Here is a 15274-nt window from a genome sequence, read left to right as displayed (position 1 = left end):
CAGCCAACCTTGGCAACTGGCTGGCTGCCTGCTGGTGTCTGCCCTCCTGTGTCCTTGTGAGGAAGGTGTGTGTTCCCCACACTGATGGCTGCTGATAAGATTCAAGGCTATATTCTGAGCACTGATAATCATCAAGCCTGTCCCTCTGGACTTTGCTTCCCCAGGGCCCAATATAGGCCTCACTTAGAACCAAATGAATGAGCAATGTCTGCACCTGTCAGTGAAGGAGGAAATAAACAGTGAATGGAGGGAGCAGAAGGATGGGTCAAGAGGTTGAGGAGGAAGACACCTTGCATGGCTTCCGCTATTGCCTCCAGAACAGCCCCCCTTTCCAAGAGCCCTACTTCCTTCCACAGCGGGGCCCACTTGGATAAATACAGAATATTCATTCAGGTCCCCTTCTTCCTTGAGCTCTAGGGAGAAGTGACTAAAATCTACTGAGCTCCCACTACGTGATAGACACTGGGCTAGATCTTTCTAAGACGCAGGACCTTGCTAAATTGCTGAGGCTGGCCTTGAATTTGCAGTCCTCCTGACTTAGCCTCCCAAGTTGCTGGGATTACAGGGGTGTACCACCACACCCTGCTGGACTAGATATTTATAGATTTAATCTTGCTTAATGAAGATAGCACCACAGTCTTGTGAAGTAGGTCTATTATCCCCCATTTTACAGCTAAGAAAATGGGCTCAGAGAAGCTAAGTGACTTACCCAAGCTCACATAGCTTATGTCAAGCAAGGATGGAATTTAAATTCAGGTATGCTCAAGGATACAGGACAGGCTGTGCCAGAGACCAAGGGACACCAAGGAAGACAGGCAGTGACTGTGGCACAGCAGGAACCTGCTCTGGACATAGGGGCTCTGAGTCCCAGACCTGGCCCAATGTCTGTTTTACATCTCTGCCCTTTGGTGTCCCCATGTTTCCTTGGTGCCCTCAGAGGTCCCTTCCAGATGAACAATGCAGAATGTGGTCTATGTGACATCTCCTGATTCTCACTGGGAGATGTTCCCTTATTCCCTGGCCATCCAGGGTCAAAAGGGCAAAACCACCCCTGGGGTAATGGTTAACTAGGCCTGACACCCCATCTATAAGGAGGCCCTCGCCAGGGCCACCCCAGCTGGCTGAGGTCCCACAGGATGCAGTGGGTGAAGGTGCTAGGGCTGGGGTTGGGGGCTGCTGCCCTCTTGGGGCTGGGGATCATCCTGGGCCACTTTGCCATCCCCAAAGGGGCGGATGCACCAGCCCCCAGCACCTCAGTCCTCCAGGACCTGGACCTGGAGCTCCTGAAGGCTGTCATGGGGCAGCTGGATGCCAGCAAGATCCGGGAGAACCTTTGGTGAGAGGCAGATCTGCCAGCTCCTCCTTCGATCTGCAGGCCCCCTGCCTGACTGTGCCCCGTCCCTTCCTCTGCCACCTGCAGGGAACTCTCCAGGCAGCCGCACCTGGCCTCCAGCCCTCATGATGAAGCCCTGGTGCAACTGCTGCTGAGTCGCTGGAGGGACTCAGAGTCCGGCCTGGACTCAGCAGAGAGGACAGAGTATGAGGTGCTGCTCTCGTTCCCCAGCCAGGAGCAGCCCAACCTCGTGGAAGTCGGTGAGATCCTGCCCAGGCGTGGGATGCCCGAGTGGGTGAGAGGAGCCGCCCAGCCCTGACTCTGTTCCCCTCCACAGTGGGCCCCACTGGGGACATCCTCCACACCTACCATCCGAAAGAGGAGAATGTGACTGGGGAGCAGGGGGGGCCTGATGTGGTGCAACCCTATGCAGCCTACGCGCCCCCCGGAACCCCGCAGGTGGGACTGGAATACCTGCCGACATGGCCCAGCTCCCCCTGGTTCCCATTCCACCTGGTTCCCACCCAGGCTTCTCCTTGCTCTGATCCAGGGGCTCAGCAACCCCCTCCGTTGTCACTTAGACATTCAACAAACATCATGGCCCCTGCTCAAGGCCATACCCACTCAGGGTACTCAGGGTGACCGACCGCGGGGTGCTCATGTTTCTGGGTGAGGTGGGGAGACAGTCTAAATCCTTCGCCCTGCTATCCCACCTTCCTGCCCTTTTCCCCCCCTGCCCTGGGCTCAGCTGGCTCTAAGGGTCACCTCCTCTGGGCACCAGGGCCTCCTCGTCTATGCGTACCAGGGCAAGGAAGAGGACTTCAAGGAGCTGCAGGAGCAGGGTATCAATCTCGAGGGCACCATTGCCCTGACCCGCTATGGGGGTGCAGGGCGTGGGGACAAGGTGAGAGCAGCCTTGTGCAGGGCTCAGAGGGAAGAGGGGCCGGAGTGGACGCAGGACAGAGGGGGAAGGAGGGGCGGGGGGGGCAGCAGCGGGGAGGCGTGGGCGGAGCCTGGTTGGAGGCGGGAAGGGGCGTTGTATCGGGGCGGCCGCTGCCAGGCTGTGGCTTCTCCAGCTTCTTGGAGCCTTAAGTGGTGAAGGGATGGGGCAAAACCTTCAGGTTTGATATTCTTGGAGTTCAGATCTTCCTGTGAGAGTTCTGAATGTTGAGCTTGAGTTCCTCTTATTGCTCCCCTCCCTGCCATTTCCTTTTTCTTTCTTCTTTTGGGGGTGGGATGCGACCCTGGCCTCATGCATGTGAAGCACCTGCGCTCTCCCTGAGCTGCACCCAGTCCCTGTCATTTGTTTCTTTCGTTTTTTTCCTTGGTTCCCGGAATTGAACCCAGGGGCCCTTAACCACTGAGCCACATTCCCAGCCTTTTAAAAAAATATTTTATTTAGAGACAGGGTCTCAGTGAATTGCTTAGGCTGGCTTTAAAGCCACATTCCCAGCCTTATTTTGTATTTTATTTAGAGACGGGTCTCAATGAGTCGCTTAGTGCCTGGCTTTTGCTGAGGCTGGCTTTGAACTCATAATCCTCCTGCCTCAGCCCCCAAACCGCTGTGATTACAGGTTTGGGCCACTTCGCCTGACCCTGTCATTCTTTTCAATTGAAATGTTTGACTCAGGGGCTGGGGATGAGGCTCAGTGGTAGAATGTTTGCCTGATATGTGCAAGGCCTTGGGTTTGATCCCCAGCACTACCAAAAACAAAAAATAAATAAATAATGAGAACCTTATAGTTATACATAGTAGTTGGGTTCATCCCAACAAACTCATATATGAATGGAAATCGGATTCAGTTCATGATCCTCTGTTTTCCCTCCCTTCAAAAAATTTTAAATTAGATATTGTGTACCTATGGTTTAATTTTTTTAATATAAAAAGGCATAGAATGAGAGGGGATAATGGGAGTTAGGATTTAAAGGGCATAGACTGACAGATTGGCAGGACGATGGATGATAAGACTTCTGGAGATCCATGGTGAAGGTAGTTGCATAACAAACACATTTAATACCAACATACAATGAAACAGTTAAGATAATACATTTCATTATATGTGTATCTTATCATAATTTTTGAATAGTGCCTATGATAAGAAAAAAGGGGAGAGGAAAAGTGGGAGGGAAGAAAAAGGGAACAGCAAGGTAAAGAAAAAGAACCAGGTAAGGTGGCACAAGCTTGTCTTCCCAGCAACTCGGGAGGCTGAGACAGGAGGATCATGAGTTGGAGGCCAGCCTCAGCAACTTAGCAAGACCCTGTTTCAAATAAAAATAAATACACAGGAACTGGGATTGTGGCTCAGTGGTAGAGCACTCACCTAGCACATGTGAGGTACTGGGTTCAAGCATTAGCACCACATTAAAAAAACGATAATAAAAAGCTTATAAAAGGTATTGTGTCCATCTACAGCTAATAAATAAATAAATAAATAAACAAGCAAACCAATGAAAAGTCTGGAGATGCAGCTCAGTGAGAGAGCGCTTCTAGTCTGTTCAAGGGCCTGGGCTCCATCTCCAGGACCTCCCCCGACCACACACACAAAGAACATTACAATGTTTTTTTTTTTTTTTTTTTTTTTTTTTTTTTTAAAGAGAGAGTGAGAGAGGAGAGAGAGAGAATTTTTAATATTTATTTTTTTAGTTCTCGGCGGACACAACATCTTTGTTGGTATGTGGTGCTGAGGATCGAACCCGGGCCGCACGCATGCCAGGCGAGCGTGCTACCGCTTGAGCCACATCCCCAGCCCAACATTACAATGTTAAAGATCACTACTGTCCATTTCCAGAACCTTACCATTATTTCACATAGAAATTCAACTTAACAATACCCCCTCCCCACCCAACACTCCGCCCCTGGTAACTTGGATTTTACTTTCAGCCTCTCAATCCTGCCTCTTCTAGGCATCTCATATAAGGAGACTCAAGTAATATGTATCCTTTGGTCTGGCTTATTTCACTTAACAGAACCTCTTCAAGGTTCACTGATGTGGTCTCAGCACTTTATTCCTTTTTAAATAAATAAATTAATAAATTAATTAATTAATTTTGCAGTACTGGGAATTGAAGTCAGGGCCTCACACATGCTAGGCAAATGCTCTACCACTGAACTACATCCCCAGCTTTTTAAAATTTTTACTCTATGACAGCATCTTACTAAATTGCTCAGGTTGGCTTTGAACTTAAAATCCTCCTGCCTCCCAAGTAGCTGGGATTATAGGTGTGCACTACTGTGTCTGCCTCCTTTTGAAGTAGGAATAATATTCTGTCCATTGCACATTACAAACCACATTTAGTCTATCCATTCATCCCTTGATGGACAGGGGTTGCTTCCACCTTTTGGCTATTGAGGATAATGCTGCTATGAACACGGTTGTAAAAGTACATCTTGTTCTTTTATACAGCTGCATAGTATTCCATCACAGGATGTCCCCATTTATTTAACTAATTCCACTGATAGGCATTAGCTTGGCTATGCCCAATAGACAGTTGTTTGATGCTGCAAGTAGCACCACCTTAAAGGTCTTGCACAAACATCATCTTGCCTGTGGGAAGATAGATCCATCCTGTCTTCCATGGCAGAGGAGAAAGAGGAGCAAGATGTGCATGTCTTCATCCCTCCCTGACACACACTTCCTCTGCCTCCTGCAGGCTGTGAATGCTGCCAAGTATGGGGTGGCCGGGGTGCTGGTGTATACAGACCCCATGGACGTCAATGACGGGCAGAGTTTGCCAAGCCAGACCTTCCCAAACTCCTGGGGCCTGCCTCCCTCAGGTGTGGAAAGAGGATCCTATTATAAGTATTTTGGGGACCCTGTGACTCCCTACCTTCCAGCCCATCACTCTTCCTTCCGCGTGGACCATAGCAATGCCTCTGGATTCCCCCCAATTCCTGCACAGCCCATTGGTTTCCAGGATGCCAAAGACCTGCTCTGGTGAGCCTGTGCCCCAGGTTCCCTGCCCGCCCCCAGTGGCATGCAGCCTTCAATTCCACACCCACATTCACTCTTTCGCTCTTCCCAGCAACCTCAATGGAACCTTGGCGCCATCTGCCTGGCAGGGAGCTCTGGGCTGTGAGTACAGACTGGGCCCCGGCTTCCGGTCTTCTGGAAGCCTCTCTGATGGCAGGTAAGGTCAGGCCCTTCTCCTCCTTCCTCCTCTCTCCCCTACCTCTCTTCTTCCTGGCTATTCTTCTCTTACCTGGCCTTCTCCTCCTTCTCTCTCTCAGCTCTTCCCTGTCCCCTAAATATCTGTCTTGCCTTAGGGGAAGGCTGTGAACAGCTGCATGACCTGGGAGGTCCTGCGGGGTCCCCTGCCCCTCCCCCGTCCCCCACGCAGCAGCCACTCTCTCTTGAACATGCCAAGGATGGATCCCCCAAGTCAGGGCCTCTGCCCCCTGCAGCACCTGGACTCCCTCTCCCAGGCCCCTCACCACCTACAGTTAGTTGTTCACTTCCTGGGTTCTGTCTTGCTCAGGAGAGGGAGGCCCAGTGAAAGCCAGGGCCCCAGGACCCATCTGTCCGGATCATTGTGCAGAGCCTAGTAAGGTGCTGTGCATACACCAAGTGCTCATTAAGTACTGACTGAGTGAATAATGAATGCAAGGCCTCGAGGGTTCAGCAAGAAGGACTGGCCCCAGCCTTGCTGCCTCTTTTGGTCCTTTGGGACATGTCCCATGTTGCCATGTTCCTTTCCCTCTCTGGACCTGTTTCTCCTGCACTGGGTCAGGGCACGCGGTGGACTGGGTGGAGACCCCTGTCACATCTGTCCCCTCCCCAGCCAGGTGAAAATGAGTGTCTACAATCGTCTGGAACTGAGGAACTCCTCCAACGTCCTGGGGATCATCCGTGGGGCCGTGGAGCCTGGTGAGCCCCTCAGCATGCTCCCTGTGTGCCAGGACCCTGCCCTGCCCTGGTGCCCCTGCCACTCCACTCCAGCCTCATTGGCCCTGACCTGGCCTCAGCGCAGCCTGGACACCCCGCCCACCCCTCCCCCTTCTCTGCTTCTCTGACACTGTTCCTCCCGCTAGACCGCTATGTGCTGTATGGAAACCACCGGGACAGCTGGGTACATGGGGCTGTGGACCCCAGCAGTGGCACCGCTGTTCTCTTGGAGATCTCTCGAGTGCTGGGGACCCTGCTGAAGAAAGGTGAGTTAGCCCTCCTTCCTCCAATCCAAGGACTCTCTGCCCGAGGGATCACCTCCAGCCCACTCCTTCCTGAGCTAGTACCATCCTGTGCCACCTCCTCTCTCTGTTTCCAGTGCCCATTTGTGCCAGGACTAGGGCCCTGGGGGCAGAGACACATGGGCACCAGCCTTGGCCTCCAGGATCCCGGTGCAGTTCACTGACTCAGGCATTGGTGTGCTCTCACTCCGAGAGCCTTCTCATTGCCTGGCTGGAGCTGGACCTCGTTCTGCCAATGAAGAGTGGGAAAGGTCTCTCTGTAGGGGACACTGTAGCATTCAAGCCCTTCAGAGCAGGAGAGGCAGATCCAGGAGGAGGGCAAGGGCACAGCAGCTGGGGAGGATCTCACCAACTAAATGGGGTGGGGACCTATGCTGGGTTCCCAAAAGCTGGCTGCACCAATAACTTAAGAAAACGGCAAAGAAAGCATGCAAGCACACAGAAATACCTTTCAAAGCCCTGGATGGCTCTCGACCTTAGGAGTCCCTTGGAAAGAGAGGGCATACTTCGAACCCTGGTTTTATTGGGGGAGGCTGTTCAAAAGAACATTCCATCCAAATAAGGCAGAGGGGTAATGTTACAAGGGGCAGTCCGTCCCACTGGTAACGCCCACTCCCAAGGCTTCTGTCCTCTGCTGAGCAGAGATGGGGATCCACCTCCTTCTGTGCAGCAGAAACCAGTCTCCACATTTCCATTGCTCAAAGGTAGGGGGCGCTCAGCTCCTATGTGGCAGCTCCCAACAGGAGACCATTGGGACTGGACAAGGTGGCTCAGTGGGCAGCGCCAGGTCACAGATGGGGAGCTTGGTTTGGCCCAAGGGTCGTGGGAAGCTGGGGAGTGATTTTAATCAGGAGAGCAGCATTTGGAGTGCACATGTTATTTCCATCCTGTGCTACTGTGGGGGAGGGACAGAGGCTTGTTGTCCTCAGGCTGGACAAGGGTGGGGGCACAGGGGAGGACAAGGGGAGGCTCACCCTGAGCAACGGAGGCACCACTGATGAGGCACTAAGTAGGGTGAGGCAGATCCGAGGGGAAGGCGTGAATCCTGTTCCTCACATACTGATTTTCTGAAATTTCTTTTTACTTTTTTTTTTAAATACTGGGGATTGAAACCAGGGGTGCTTTACCATTGAGCTACACCCCCAACCCTTTATATTTTTTATTTTGAGACAGGGTCTATTAGTGAGCTATATCTCTAGCCCAGGATATTTTCTCTTACAACCACAGTACAAAGATTGGAATCAGGAAATTAACAGTTTTGTCACTTGTCCCAATAATGACCTTTATAGCAAAAGAATTTTCTGGTCCAAGATCCAATTGGGGATCAAACATTGTGTGTCTTCCAGGCTCCTTTCATCTGTACTAGTCCCTTAGCCATGCTTCACCTTTCTGGATCTGGGCATTGTCTTGTTATATGGCCCTCAATTTGGGGTTGTCTGAGTCTATTCAGGTTATGCATTTTGGGCAGGAATATGGGAATTTGTGATTGCAAGCATGTATGTTATACTTTAAAAGTTTTAATTTAAGCCATGTGTGGTGGGTGCACGCCTGTATCCCAGGTTGAGGAGGCTGAGGTAGGAGGATCGTAGTTCAAACCCAGTCTCAGCAACTTAGAAAGGCTCTGAGCAACTTAGCGAGACGCTGTCTCAAAAAATATATATAAAAGGGCTGAGGGTATGGCACAGAAGTTAAGCCCCCTCCCCCTTCAATTCCTGGTTTTAAAAAAAAGTTTTCATTTAAAACAAGAAAGTGAGTGATGAAAGAAGTGAGTGGCAGCCAGGGGTAGGAGCAAAACTGGGAGCACTGGCAGCAGGCAAGCAGGGGGGTCTGGAGCTGGTGGAAAGGCAAGTGGAACCCACCAGGGTCTTGGCAAAGATGGATGGAAACTGGCAAGAGCAGGGTGGGCACAGGCTGCAGATGGAAGTCCCCCTGTGGGATGCTCTGGGAGACAACTGGAGCAGTGGATAAGCCCCAGGACTCTGGAGTCACATTCCTAGATTTGAACCTGGCTGTGTGCCTACCAGCTGTGTGACCCTAGGCAAGTGGTTTAACTTCCTTGTGGCTCAGTTTCTTCAGCGTGAGATAGAACTAGTACCTACGCAAGATACTGTTGTAAGAAGACCTGTTTCAGTGCGAAGGCCCTTGAGGGTACCTTCAGAGATTATCAGCAAATGTTTCATGGGACGCCTGGAGGCGAGGCCCAAGAGGGCGAGCCAGCCAGTTCTCCCCCATTCCCCTCCCTAACATGCCTGCAGAGAGGAAGGGAGGTGGGGCATCCTGGCAGAAAGTAGCCCCTGACCAGGGAAGTCTGGTGTTGGGGTGGGTTGTCACAGAGGAGGAAACTGGAAGAAGGATCGAGCCTCCTGGAAGATCTGGCTTAAGGGTGTCAGGCCATTCGGTCACCTACTCCCCCCTCCCCAATTTCCCCTTTCTAGCTCTCCCCTCCCCCACACATCCCCAACCTTTCCCCTAAGCCACCTTGGATCCTGGTTGGTTGCCTTCCAACCCTTTATGCCCCCATCCTCAGGCACCTGGCGTCCCCGCAGATCAATCGTGTTTGCCAGCTGGGGGGCAGAGGAGTTTGGGCTCATTGGCTCCACGGAATTCACAGAGGTGAGTAAGCCCCACAGAGTAGGGGATGGAGAGGGGCTTCTGGGACTGGGTAGCACTGGACCGAAGTCGACCCCCGCCTCCGCAGGAGTTCTTCAGCAAGCTGCAAGAGCGCACGGTGGCCTACATCAACGTGGACGTCGCGGTGATGGGTACGTATGGGGTGGGCGCTGCAGGGCGCCGGCCTGACGGGGGTGGGTAGGTAAAGGAAGGGACTAGAGTCTGAGTAGTCTTTCTCTGTTCCTCCCATAGCCAATGCTACCCTTAGAGTGCTGGGGACACCCCCTGTCCAGAATGTGGTCTTCTCTGCAACCAAGGAGGTGCTGGGGACTTGGCTTGGCGGGGTGGAGCGTAGACTGAGTAGGGCGGGGCCATATAGGTGGGCAGAGCCAGACCTGACGGACAGCAGGTGGTCGGGAGACTGTGGGGACTAGGGTACCCCGCTGACGGCCCGCCTGGTTGTTGGGGCTGGGGAGGGTGCCCGCCCCAAGACTAGATTCCCTTCTGGGCCAGATCGACTCTCCAGGCCCCAGCGGCCCCAGTATCTACGACAACTGGAAACGCCACTTCAACCGCAGCAGCCCGGTGTACGGCACGGTTCCCAGGTGAGACCGGGAACTGTAGGTGGGGACCAAGCGCAGCGGGTCGGCCAGTTGCCCTCCAGCCAGCCCACTTCTTTCCCGCAGTCTGGGCTCACTGGGTGCTGGCAGCGACTACGCCCCCTTCATTCACTTCCTGGGCATCTCCTCCGTGGACATGACCTACACCTATGACCGGGTGAGCAGGCACCCCACGTCCCTTGCTCTAATTCTAAATCTCTAGTGCAGACACTGTATCTGGCTCCTTCGCTTAGTAGCTGTGCTACCTAATGTTGAGTTTCTTAACCTCTGAGTCTGTTTACACTCATCTGTTACTTTGTCAAAAATAAGATACTACTGATTTTAAGAAGCAACATTGTGTTATGCATTATTCAGGAGGGAAGAAAAAAAACCAATCGGTTGTACAATGACATTAATTATAGAAAGCCTTGAGATCTTAAAATGTGTGTGTGAGGAGTTCATCTCAATATTGATTAAATGTTATGAAATAGGGAAGACTCATAGCATCGAGTGAGGTTGCAGTGAGAAGCAGGATGCTGAGTGGCCAGCCTGTCTCCCTGTTTGATGTCCCATAAAGGCTTTTCTCCATCTCATGGCCACACTGGTACTGAGTGTGGAGCTTGGATTTAAGTCCCCCTGACTCCAGGATCCTTCAGGTGAAACTGGAATTTGGCACCCAAGCCAGCTCTGCCTCCTATTAGTCATGCGATGTCTAGCAGGTTCATCGCTCTGAGCCTCAGTTTGCTCCTCTGTAAAGTGGGAATTGTAGAACCCATCTCATGGAGGTGCCAAGGGTTCAACTCTGACAATTCCCACACATTGTGGCTTGCTGTAGGCGTACCTTCCACCTCCTATCCTAAGCCCATCACCTCTGCCTTGTCCCCCCAGAGCAAGACCTCAGCCCGGATCTACCCCACCTACCACACAGCTTTCGACACCTTTGATTATATGGAAAAGTTTCTGGACCCTGGTGAGGAGTGGGGCAAGGAGCATCCTGAGACCACCCACAGGAGATTGAACTGAAGATAGCCTGGTCTTGTTCTCTATGTAGGCTTCAGCAGCCACCAAGCTGTGGCCCGGACAGCTGGGAATGTGCTTCTTCGGCTCAGTGACAGCTTATTCCTGCCCCTCAATGTCAGTGACTACAGTGAGGTCCTCCAGAGCTTCCTGCGGGCTGCCCAGCAGGAACTTGGGAACCTGTTGCAGCAGCACAACATCAGCCTGGGTATGGACACCCCCTGACATTGAGGCATGGAGAACTCTGCACCTGCAAAGCTAAGCCACTGGGTATTCTTTACAGGGCCTCTGGTGACGGCAGTGGAGAAGTTTGCGGTAGCAGCTTCGGCCTTGGATCAACATGTTTCAGCACAGAGGAAAGGCAGCCCTGAGTGAGCAAGGGAGAGGGCAGGTGGCTGGGAAGGTGCACCCAGGCTGCGGGCTGCAGGGTGAGCCACAGGTCCTGCCTCTGCCAGTCCCCTGCAGGTCCGGATGTTCAATGACCAGTTGATGCTCTTAGAGCGGGCCTTCCTGAACTCCAGAGCCTTCCCGGAGGAACGCTACTACAGGTGAGCTTGTCCCAAAGCTCCTCGCAGGCGCCAGGCAAAGGCCACCTGCCCGAGGAAGAAGATAGCAGCTTTGCTGCTTTGGAGCACAATCTAGTCCAAGGCAGGGGGGAAGGTGAGTCTCAGGGAGGGGAGGCAAATCAGTCACATCGGGGACTCTAATCTACAGTCTTCCCACCATGAAACTGTACATTGCAGCTTTCAGATGGGTTGGGTGGGGGCTTTTGTGCCTGGCTGTGTAGAGCAGCTGAGTTCCAGGCTGGGCCTTTCACTAACCCTGAGCCTGCCCATTTCTCATCAGCCATGTGCTCTGGGCACCCCGCTCCAGCTCTGTTGCCACATTCCCTGGCCTGGCCAATGCCTGCTACAGGGCCAAGGACACAGACGCCGGATCTGAAGCTTGGGCTGAGGTGCAGAGACAGCTCAGCATCGTGGTGGCAGCTTTGGAGGGTGCAACAGCCACCCTGAGACCTGTGGCTGAACTCTGACCCCAGCCTGTACTCCTCCGATCTCCCTTTATCCTAACCCTCTCCCACATATTTTCCCGGAGCGTGTCCCAGTCTCCCCCAAGGCCCAGAGTATGTATAATCACGGTCCCCTCTCCAGCTTGAGGCAACAGCTAGGAGTTCCATCAGTGGGGACACCGAGGGGAGTGGCAAGTCCCAATCTCCTTCCTCCTGGATCTGGCTGGCAGAATGGCTGACAGGGCTGCTAGGGGATGAAAACCCAACAAGTGATGGCATTGGTGGGTTGGTGAGTGCAGGATGCACAATGTCAACCTTAGAGGCCAATTCAGAGATCAGCAAGGCCACCCCTCATGGACTCGTAGGCACACTCAGGTCCAGGTAGACAGGGCCTTGCCCAGTCTGTTTGCCTCTCCTGCCACACCCATACAGTCTCCTCTCTATGTGCTCTCCAATAAATGAAGTACAGCCATTGGTCCCAAAAAGAAAGTTCCTTTTATGGTCTAAGAATCATGAAAAAAGAAATCTAAGTGATCTGACCCAGTCCTGAAGCTCTGGAAGCTGGCATATATCCCCCTAATGCCAGGTCCCCCTAATGTCAGACCTAGGAAGGTCTGAACACACCTTCATCCTCCTCCTCTGCCATGACCACCTCCTCCAGGGTGCGCCCTCGGAGCTTACTCCCCACTAACACATTGCAGGTACCAACAGGTGGCAGTCCTTTCTCAGTATAGCAACCCCTCAGGAACACAACTCTCTCCTCTCCATCCAGGGGTAGCCCATGGGCCTGACACAGGTCCCGTGCTTCGTGAGGTCCATCCAAAGCCAGCAGATGAACCATGAAGTCCAAAGGCAAAGTCTGTCCCTTGGGGGTACTAAGGGCGCGAGAGAGGCGGGCCAGGGCAGCACGACGGGCATGGCCCACGTGGCCCTGCACTGCACAGCTCTGCAGGTAGGACAGGGTCCGAAGTAGGCGGAAAAGACGGGCTGCATTGCCCTCCCGGAAGGCGGCGTCGATGGCCAGGGCAGTGCGCAGGGGCGGACAGGCACGAAGGGCAGCAGGCAGCTGCAGAACTTCATATAGAGCCTCCACAGAGCCTGAGAAGTTGGGAGGCTGGGATGAGGCCTGGTCTTCTAGGATCAGACCCACTTCCCGTCCCATCCCCTTAGGCCCTACCCATCTCCACTCCCGCCAGCTCCAAGATTCAGCTATGCTCACTCTTCTGGCCAGACAGGGCTGGCCCTCCACGAGGCTCAACTCCAGTTCTTGATCCTGCTCACCCCAACTTGACCATATCTCTTTGCCTGCACAGCCCACCTTGCCCAACTTTCCCAAAAAGATCCTGCAGTCAGGCCTTTACCTGATCCAAATGTCAACGTCAGCCTAGGTGCTTACAATAGAGAAGAAGTGGGCAGTGTTGGGGAATGATGGGGAAAGAAGAAACAAATAAATTAACAGCTTGCCTGAGAGCCTTAGAGATAGTATGTGGTAGGGCCTAACCCAAATTGAAGTTTTGTCACTTGATTTTCCCACTGCCTTGGCTGCCCTGTACCCACAGTTTGGGAGCCTGATCTACTAAACCATCCTCATCTGCCTGGGAAGGCCATTTCTTCAAGGAGCCCCTATCTTGCTTCTTTTCTTTCAGAAAATCACAGGACACTGGGAACTTGGGCACCTTTTGTAAACTGAGGCTTCTGACTCATTAGTGAGCTGTGAAGTCAAGAGTATTTCATTTCAATTGAATTTGTTAAAATGCACCACCCATATAAAGGGTCTAGTCTTGAAACTTCTGTCAGATGTGTTCCTGGGCATGTGTGATCTCTGCAACACTGTTAACAGGGAAGGGAGATTTTAAAATGTTTGAAAATCACTATCAAGGCCAACTCTCCCAACCCTGTGCCTTCCATTTTATTTATTTATTTATTTATTTATTAATGGGGGCATTGAACCCACAGGCGTTTAACCACTGATCCACATTCTCAGCTCTTTTTGAGACAGGGTCTCAATAAGTTGCTAAGGGCCTTGCTAAATTGCTGAGGCTGGTCTCTAACTTTCGACCCTCCTGCCTCAGCCTTCTGAGTCGCTGGGATTACAACTGAACTCTGAAATAGGAAGGTCGGGTCTGGGGTCTGATGTTGGGGGTTGTGCACTGCCGTTTTTGAAAGGAAACTGATGTTGTTTTCTTTCTTTGCTACTGTTGGGAATGGAATCTAGGGCCTCGAGTATGCTAAGCATGCGACCCCAGCCTCTAACGGTGAGATTTTATACTTCTTTTCTTTGCCTCCACTGTCCTCAAGGAGGGGTCCCTGGCTCTATGCCAGTAAGGCTGGGACGCCGACTCACCCAAGTTATAGAGCAGAAAGAGTCCTTGGAAGGCGGCCTGGCGTGGGTGCGGCCCTGCGCTCTGCGCGTAGCAGCGCCGCAGAGAGCCGAAGCTCTCCTGTACCTGGGTCTGCAGCAGCACGGGGTCCACCGGCCCACGCGTCTCAACCGGCTGGAGTCGAGCCACTACGGCCAACAGCGTGGCCAGTGCAGCCTCTAGTACCACCGCCGTCTCGGCGTCGCCCGCGCTCTGTAGAACCAGATCTAGCCGCACCGCGCGCAAGCGGTCAGCCACGAAGCTGGCCACTTCCGCGAGGGGCGCGTTGGGGCTCTCGGCCACCTCGCTGGCCAGGTAGCGCACGGTGGCCAGCAGCACGGAGGGCGGACGCAGCTGGCTCGGCGGGGGGCGGGGCTTGCCGGCAGCGGGTCGATTGTACTCCTTTACCGTGCGCTGCGGGTCGGCGCGGGGCGGGTCCCCTGTCCACCCCCTATCCACCTCGAAGCGATGAAGGCGGCGCTCCCTTTCGCGCTGGGCACGTTCGGCGGCCGGGCACATGTCTGGGCAAATACCCACAGGCAGCTTGCTGCCGGGCATGGGTGGGCTGCGGGGATGGGGGGCGCTCAGAACCCGGGGACAGCGGCCGTTCTCCCCATCCTGTGGGAGGGCACGCCACTGCCGGCGGAGGCCCGGTGAGGCTCCGCCGAGGCGGGGCGGGGCCGAGCCTCGCTGGGCCCGCCCCGCCTCCCCGCCCGGGTCTTCAACGTCCCCGTCCTCCCGGCCGGCCACCACCGCCCTCTCACCGGATCCCTAGAGTCGTGCTCCCTAGATGCACTGCGTTTTAGTCCGGCGATACCAGCACTATTTCGCGAACTCCGGCTCCACTAACGTCCTCCACAACGCGCGCGCTCGGCCTCCTCTACCTTAAAAATTGCAGGCCGGGCACTCCCATGGTGCACCGGTTTGTAGTCCTTCCCGTAACCAATAGCCGGCGGGAAGGGGCGTGGCACCGAGGGGCCACGCCTCCTAGGTCTTGCCGGGATTTATTCCACTAAACCGCCGGTTAGGGCGGTCCCAAAATTAGCGTCCCGGTCTTGGTTTCCGTCCCTCTTCCTTTTCACTCAATAAACTGGCTCTATCGACCCCTTTCTCTACTGTTTCCCTGGAGATACTCTATTCTATTATTATTATTATTTTTTT

General features: G+C 53.5%; 2 protein-coding genes across 3 annotated transcripts; one reads left to right on the top strand and one right to left on the bottom strand.

Annotated features, from left to right (window-relative positions):
• Positions 1–1136: 1136 nt before the first annotated feature.
• On the top strand, positions 1137–12089 carry NAALADL1 (N-acetylated alpha-linked acidic dipeptidase like 1; the record flags this gene model as incomplete). Its single annotated transcript, XM_081279408.1, has 18 exons — positions 1137–1336; positions 1421–1593; positions 1671–1792; positions 2115–2237; positions 4985–5268; positions 5357–5461; positions 6113–6198; positions 6363–6482; positions 9046–9131; positions 9217–9280; positions 9381–9448; positions 9642–9733; positions 9815–9905; positions 10616–10697; positions 10779–10952; positions 11028–11115; positions 11200–11292; positions 11591–12089. The coding sequence occupies 18 exons, from the start codon at positions 1137–1139 to the stop codon at positions 11775–11777; spliced, it is 2238 nt and encodes a 745-aa protein (XP_081135534.1). The 3' UTR covers positions 11778–12089.
• Positions 12090–12229: 140 nt separating this feature from the next.
• On the bottom strand, positions 12230–15048 carry SAC3D1 (SAC3 domain containing 1). 2 transcript variants are annotated; one of them, XM_081279409.1, is made up of 3 exons: positions 14878–15048; positions 14098–14678; positions 12230–12851 (listed from the first exon to the last, which is right to left on the bottom strand). In XM_081279409.1, exons 2-3 carry the CDS (start codon positions 14669–14671, stop codon positions 12358–12360), a joined length of 1068 nt encoding a protein of 355 aa, XP_081135535.1. In that variant the 5' UTR covers positions 14672–14678; positions 14878–15048; the 3' UTR covers positions 12230–12357. The 2 variants fall into 2 exon arrangements, with proteins under 2 accessions (XP_081135535.1, XP_081135536.1); XM_081279410.1 differs by lacking the exon at positions 14878–15048 and having other exon boundaries at positions 14098–14768.
• Between the last annotated feature and the right edge of the window lie 226 nt (positions 15049–15274).

The sequence above is a fragment of the Spermophilus citellus genome (assembly GCF_964194105.1).
Source record: "Spermophilus citellus genome assembly, chromosome: 2".
Lineage (NCBI taxonomy): Eukaryota > Metazoa > Chordata > Mammalia > Rodentia > Sciuridae > Spermophilus > Spermophilus citellus.
The sequence above is the reverse complement of the archived record's forward strand: the minus strand, read 5'-3'. Positions and strand labels throughout refer to the sequence as shown.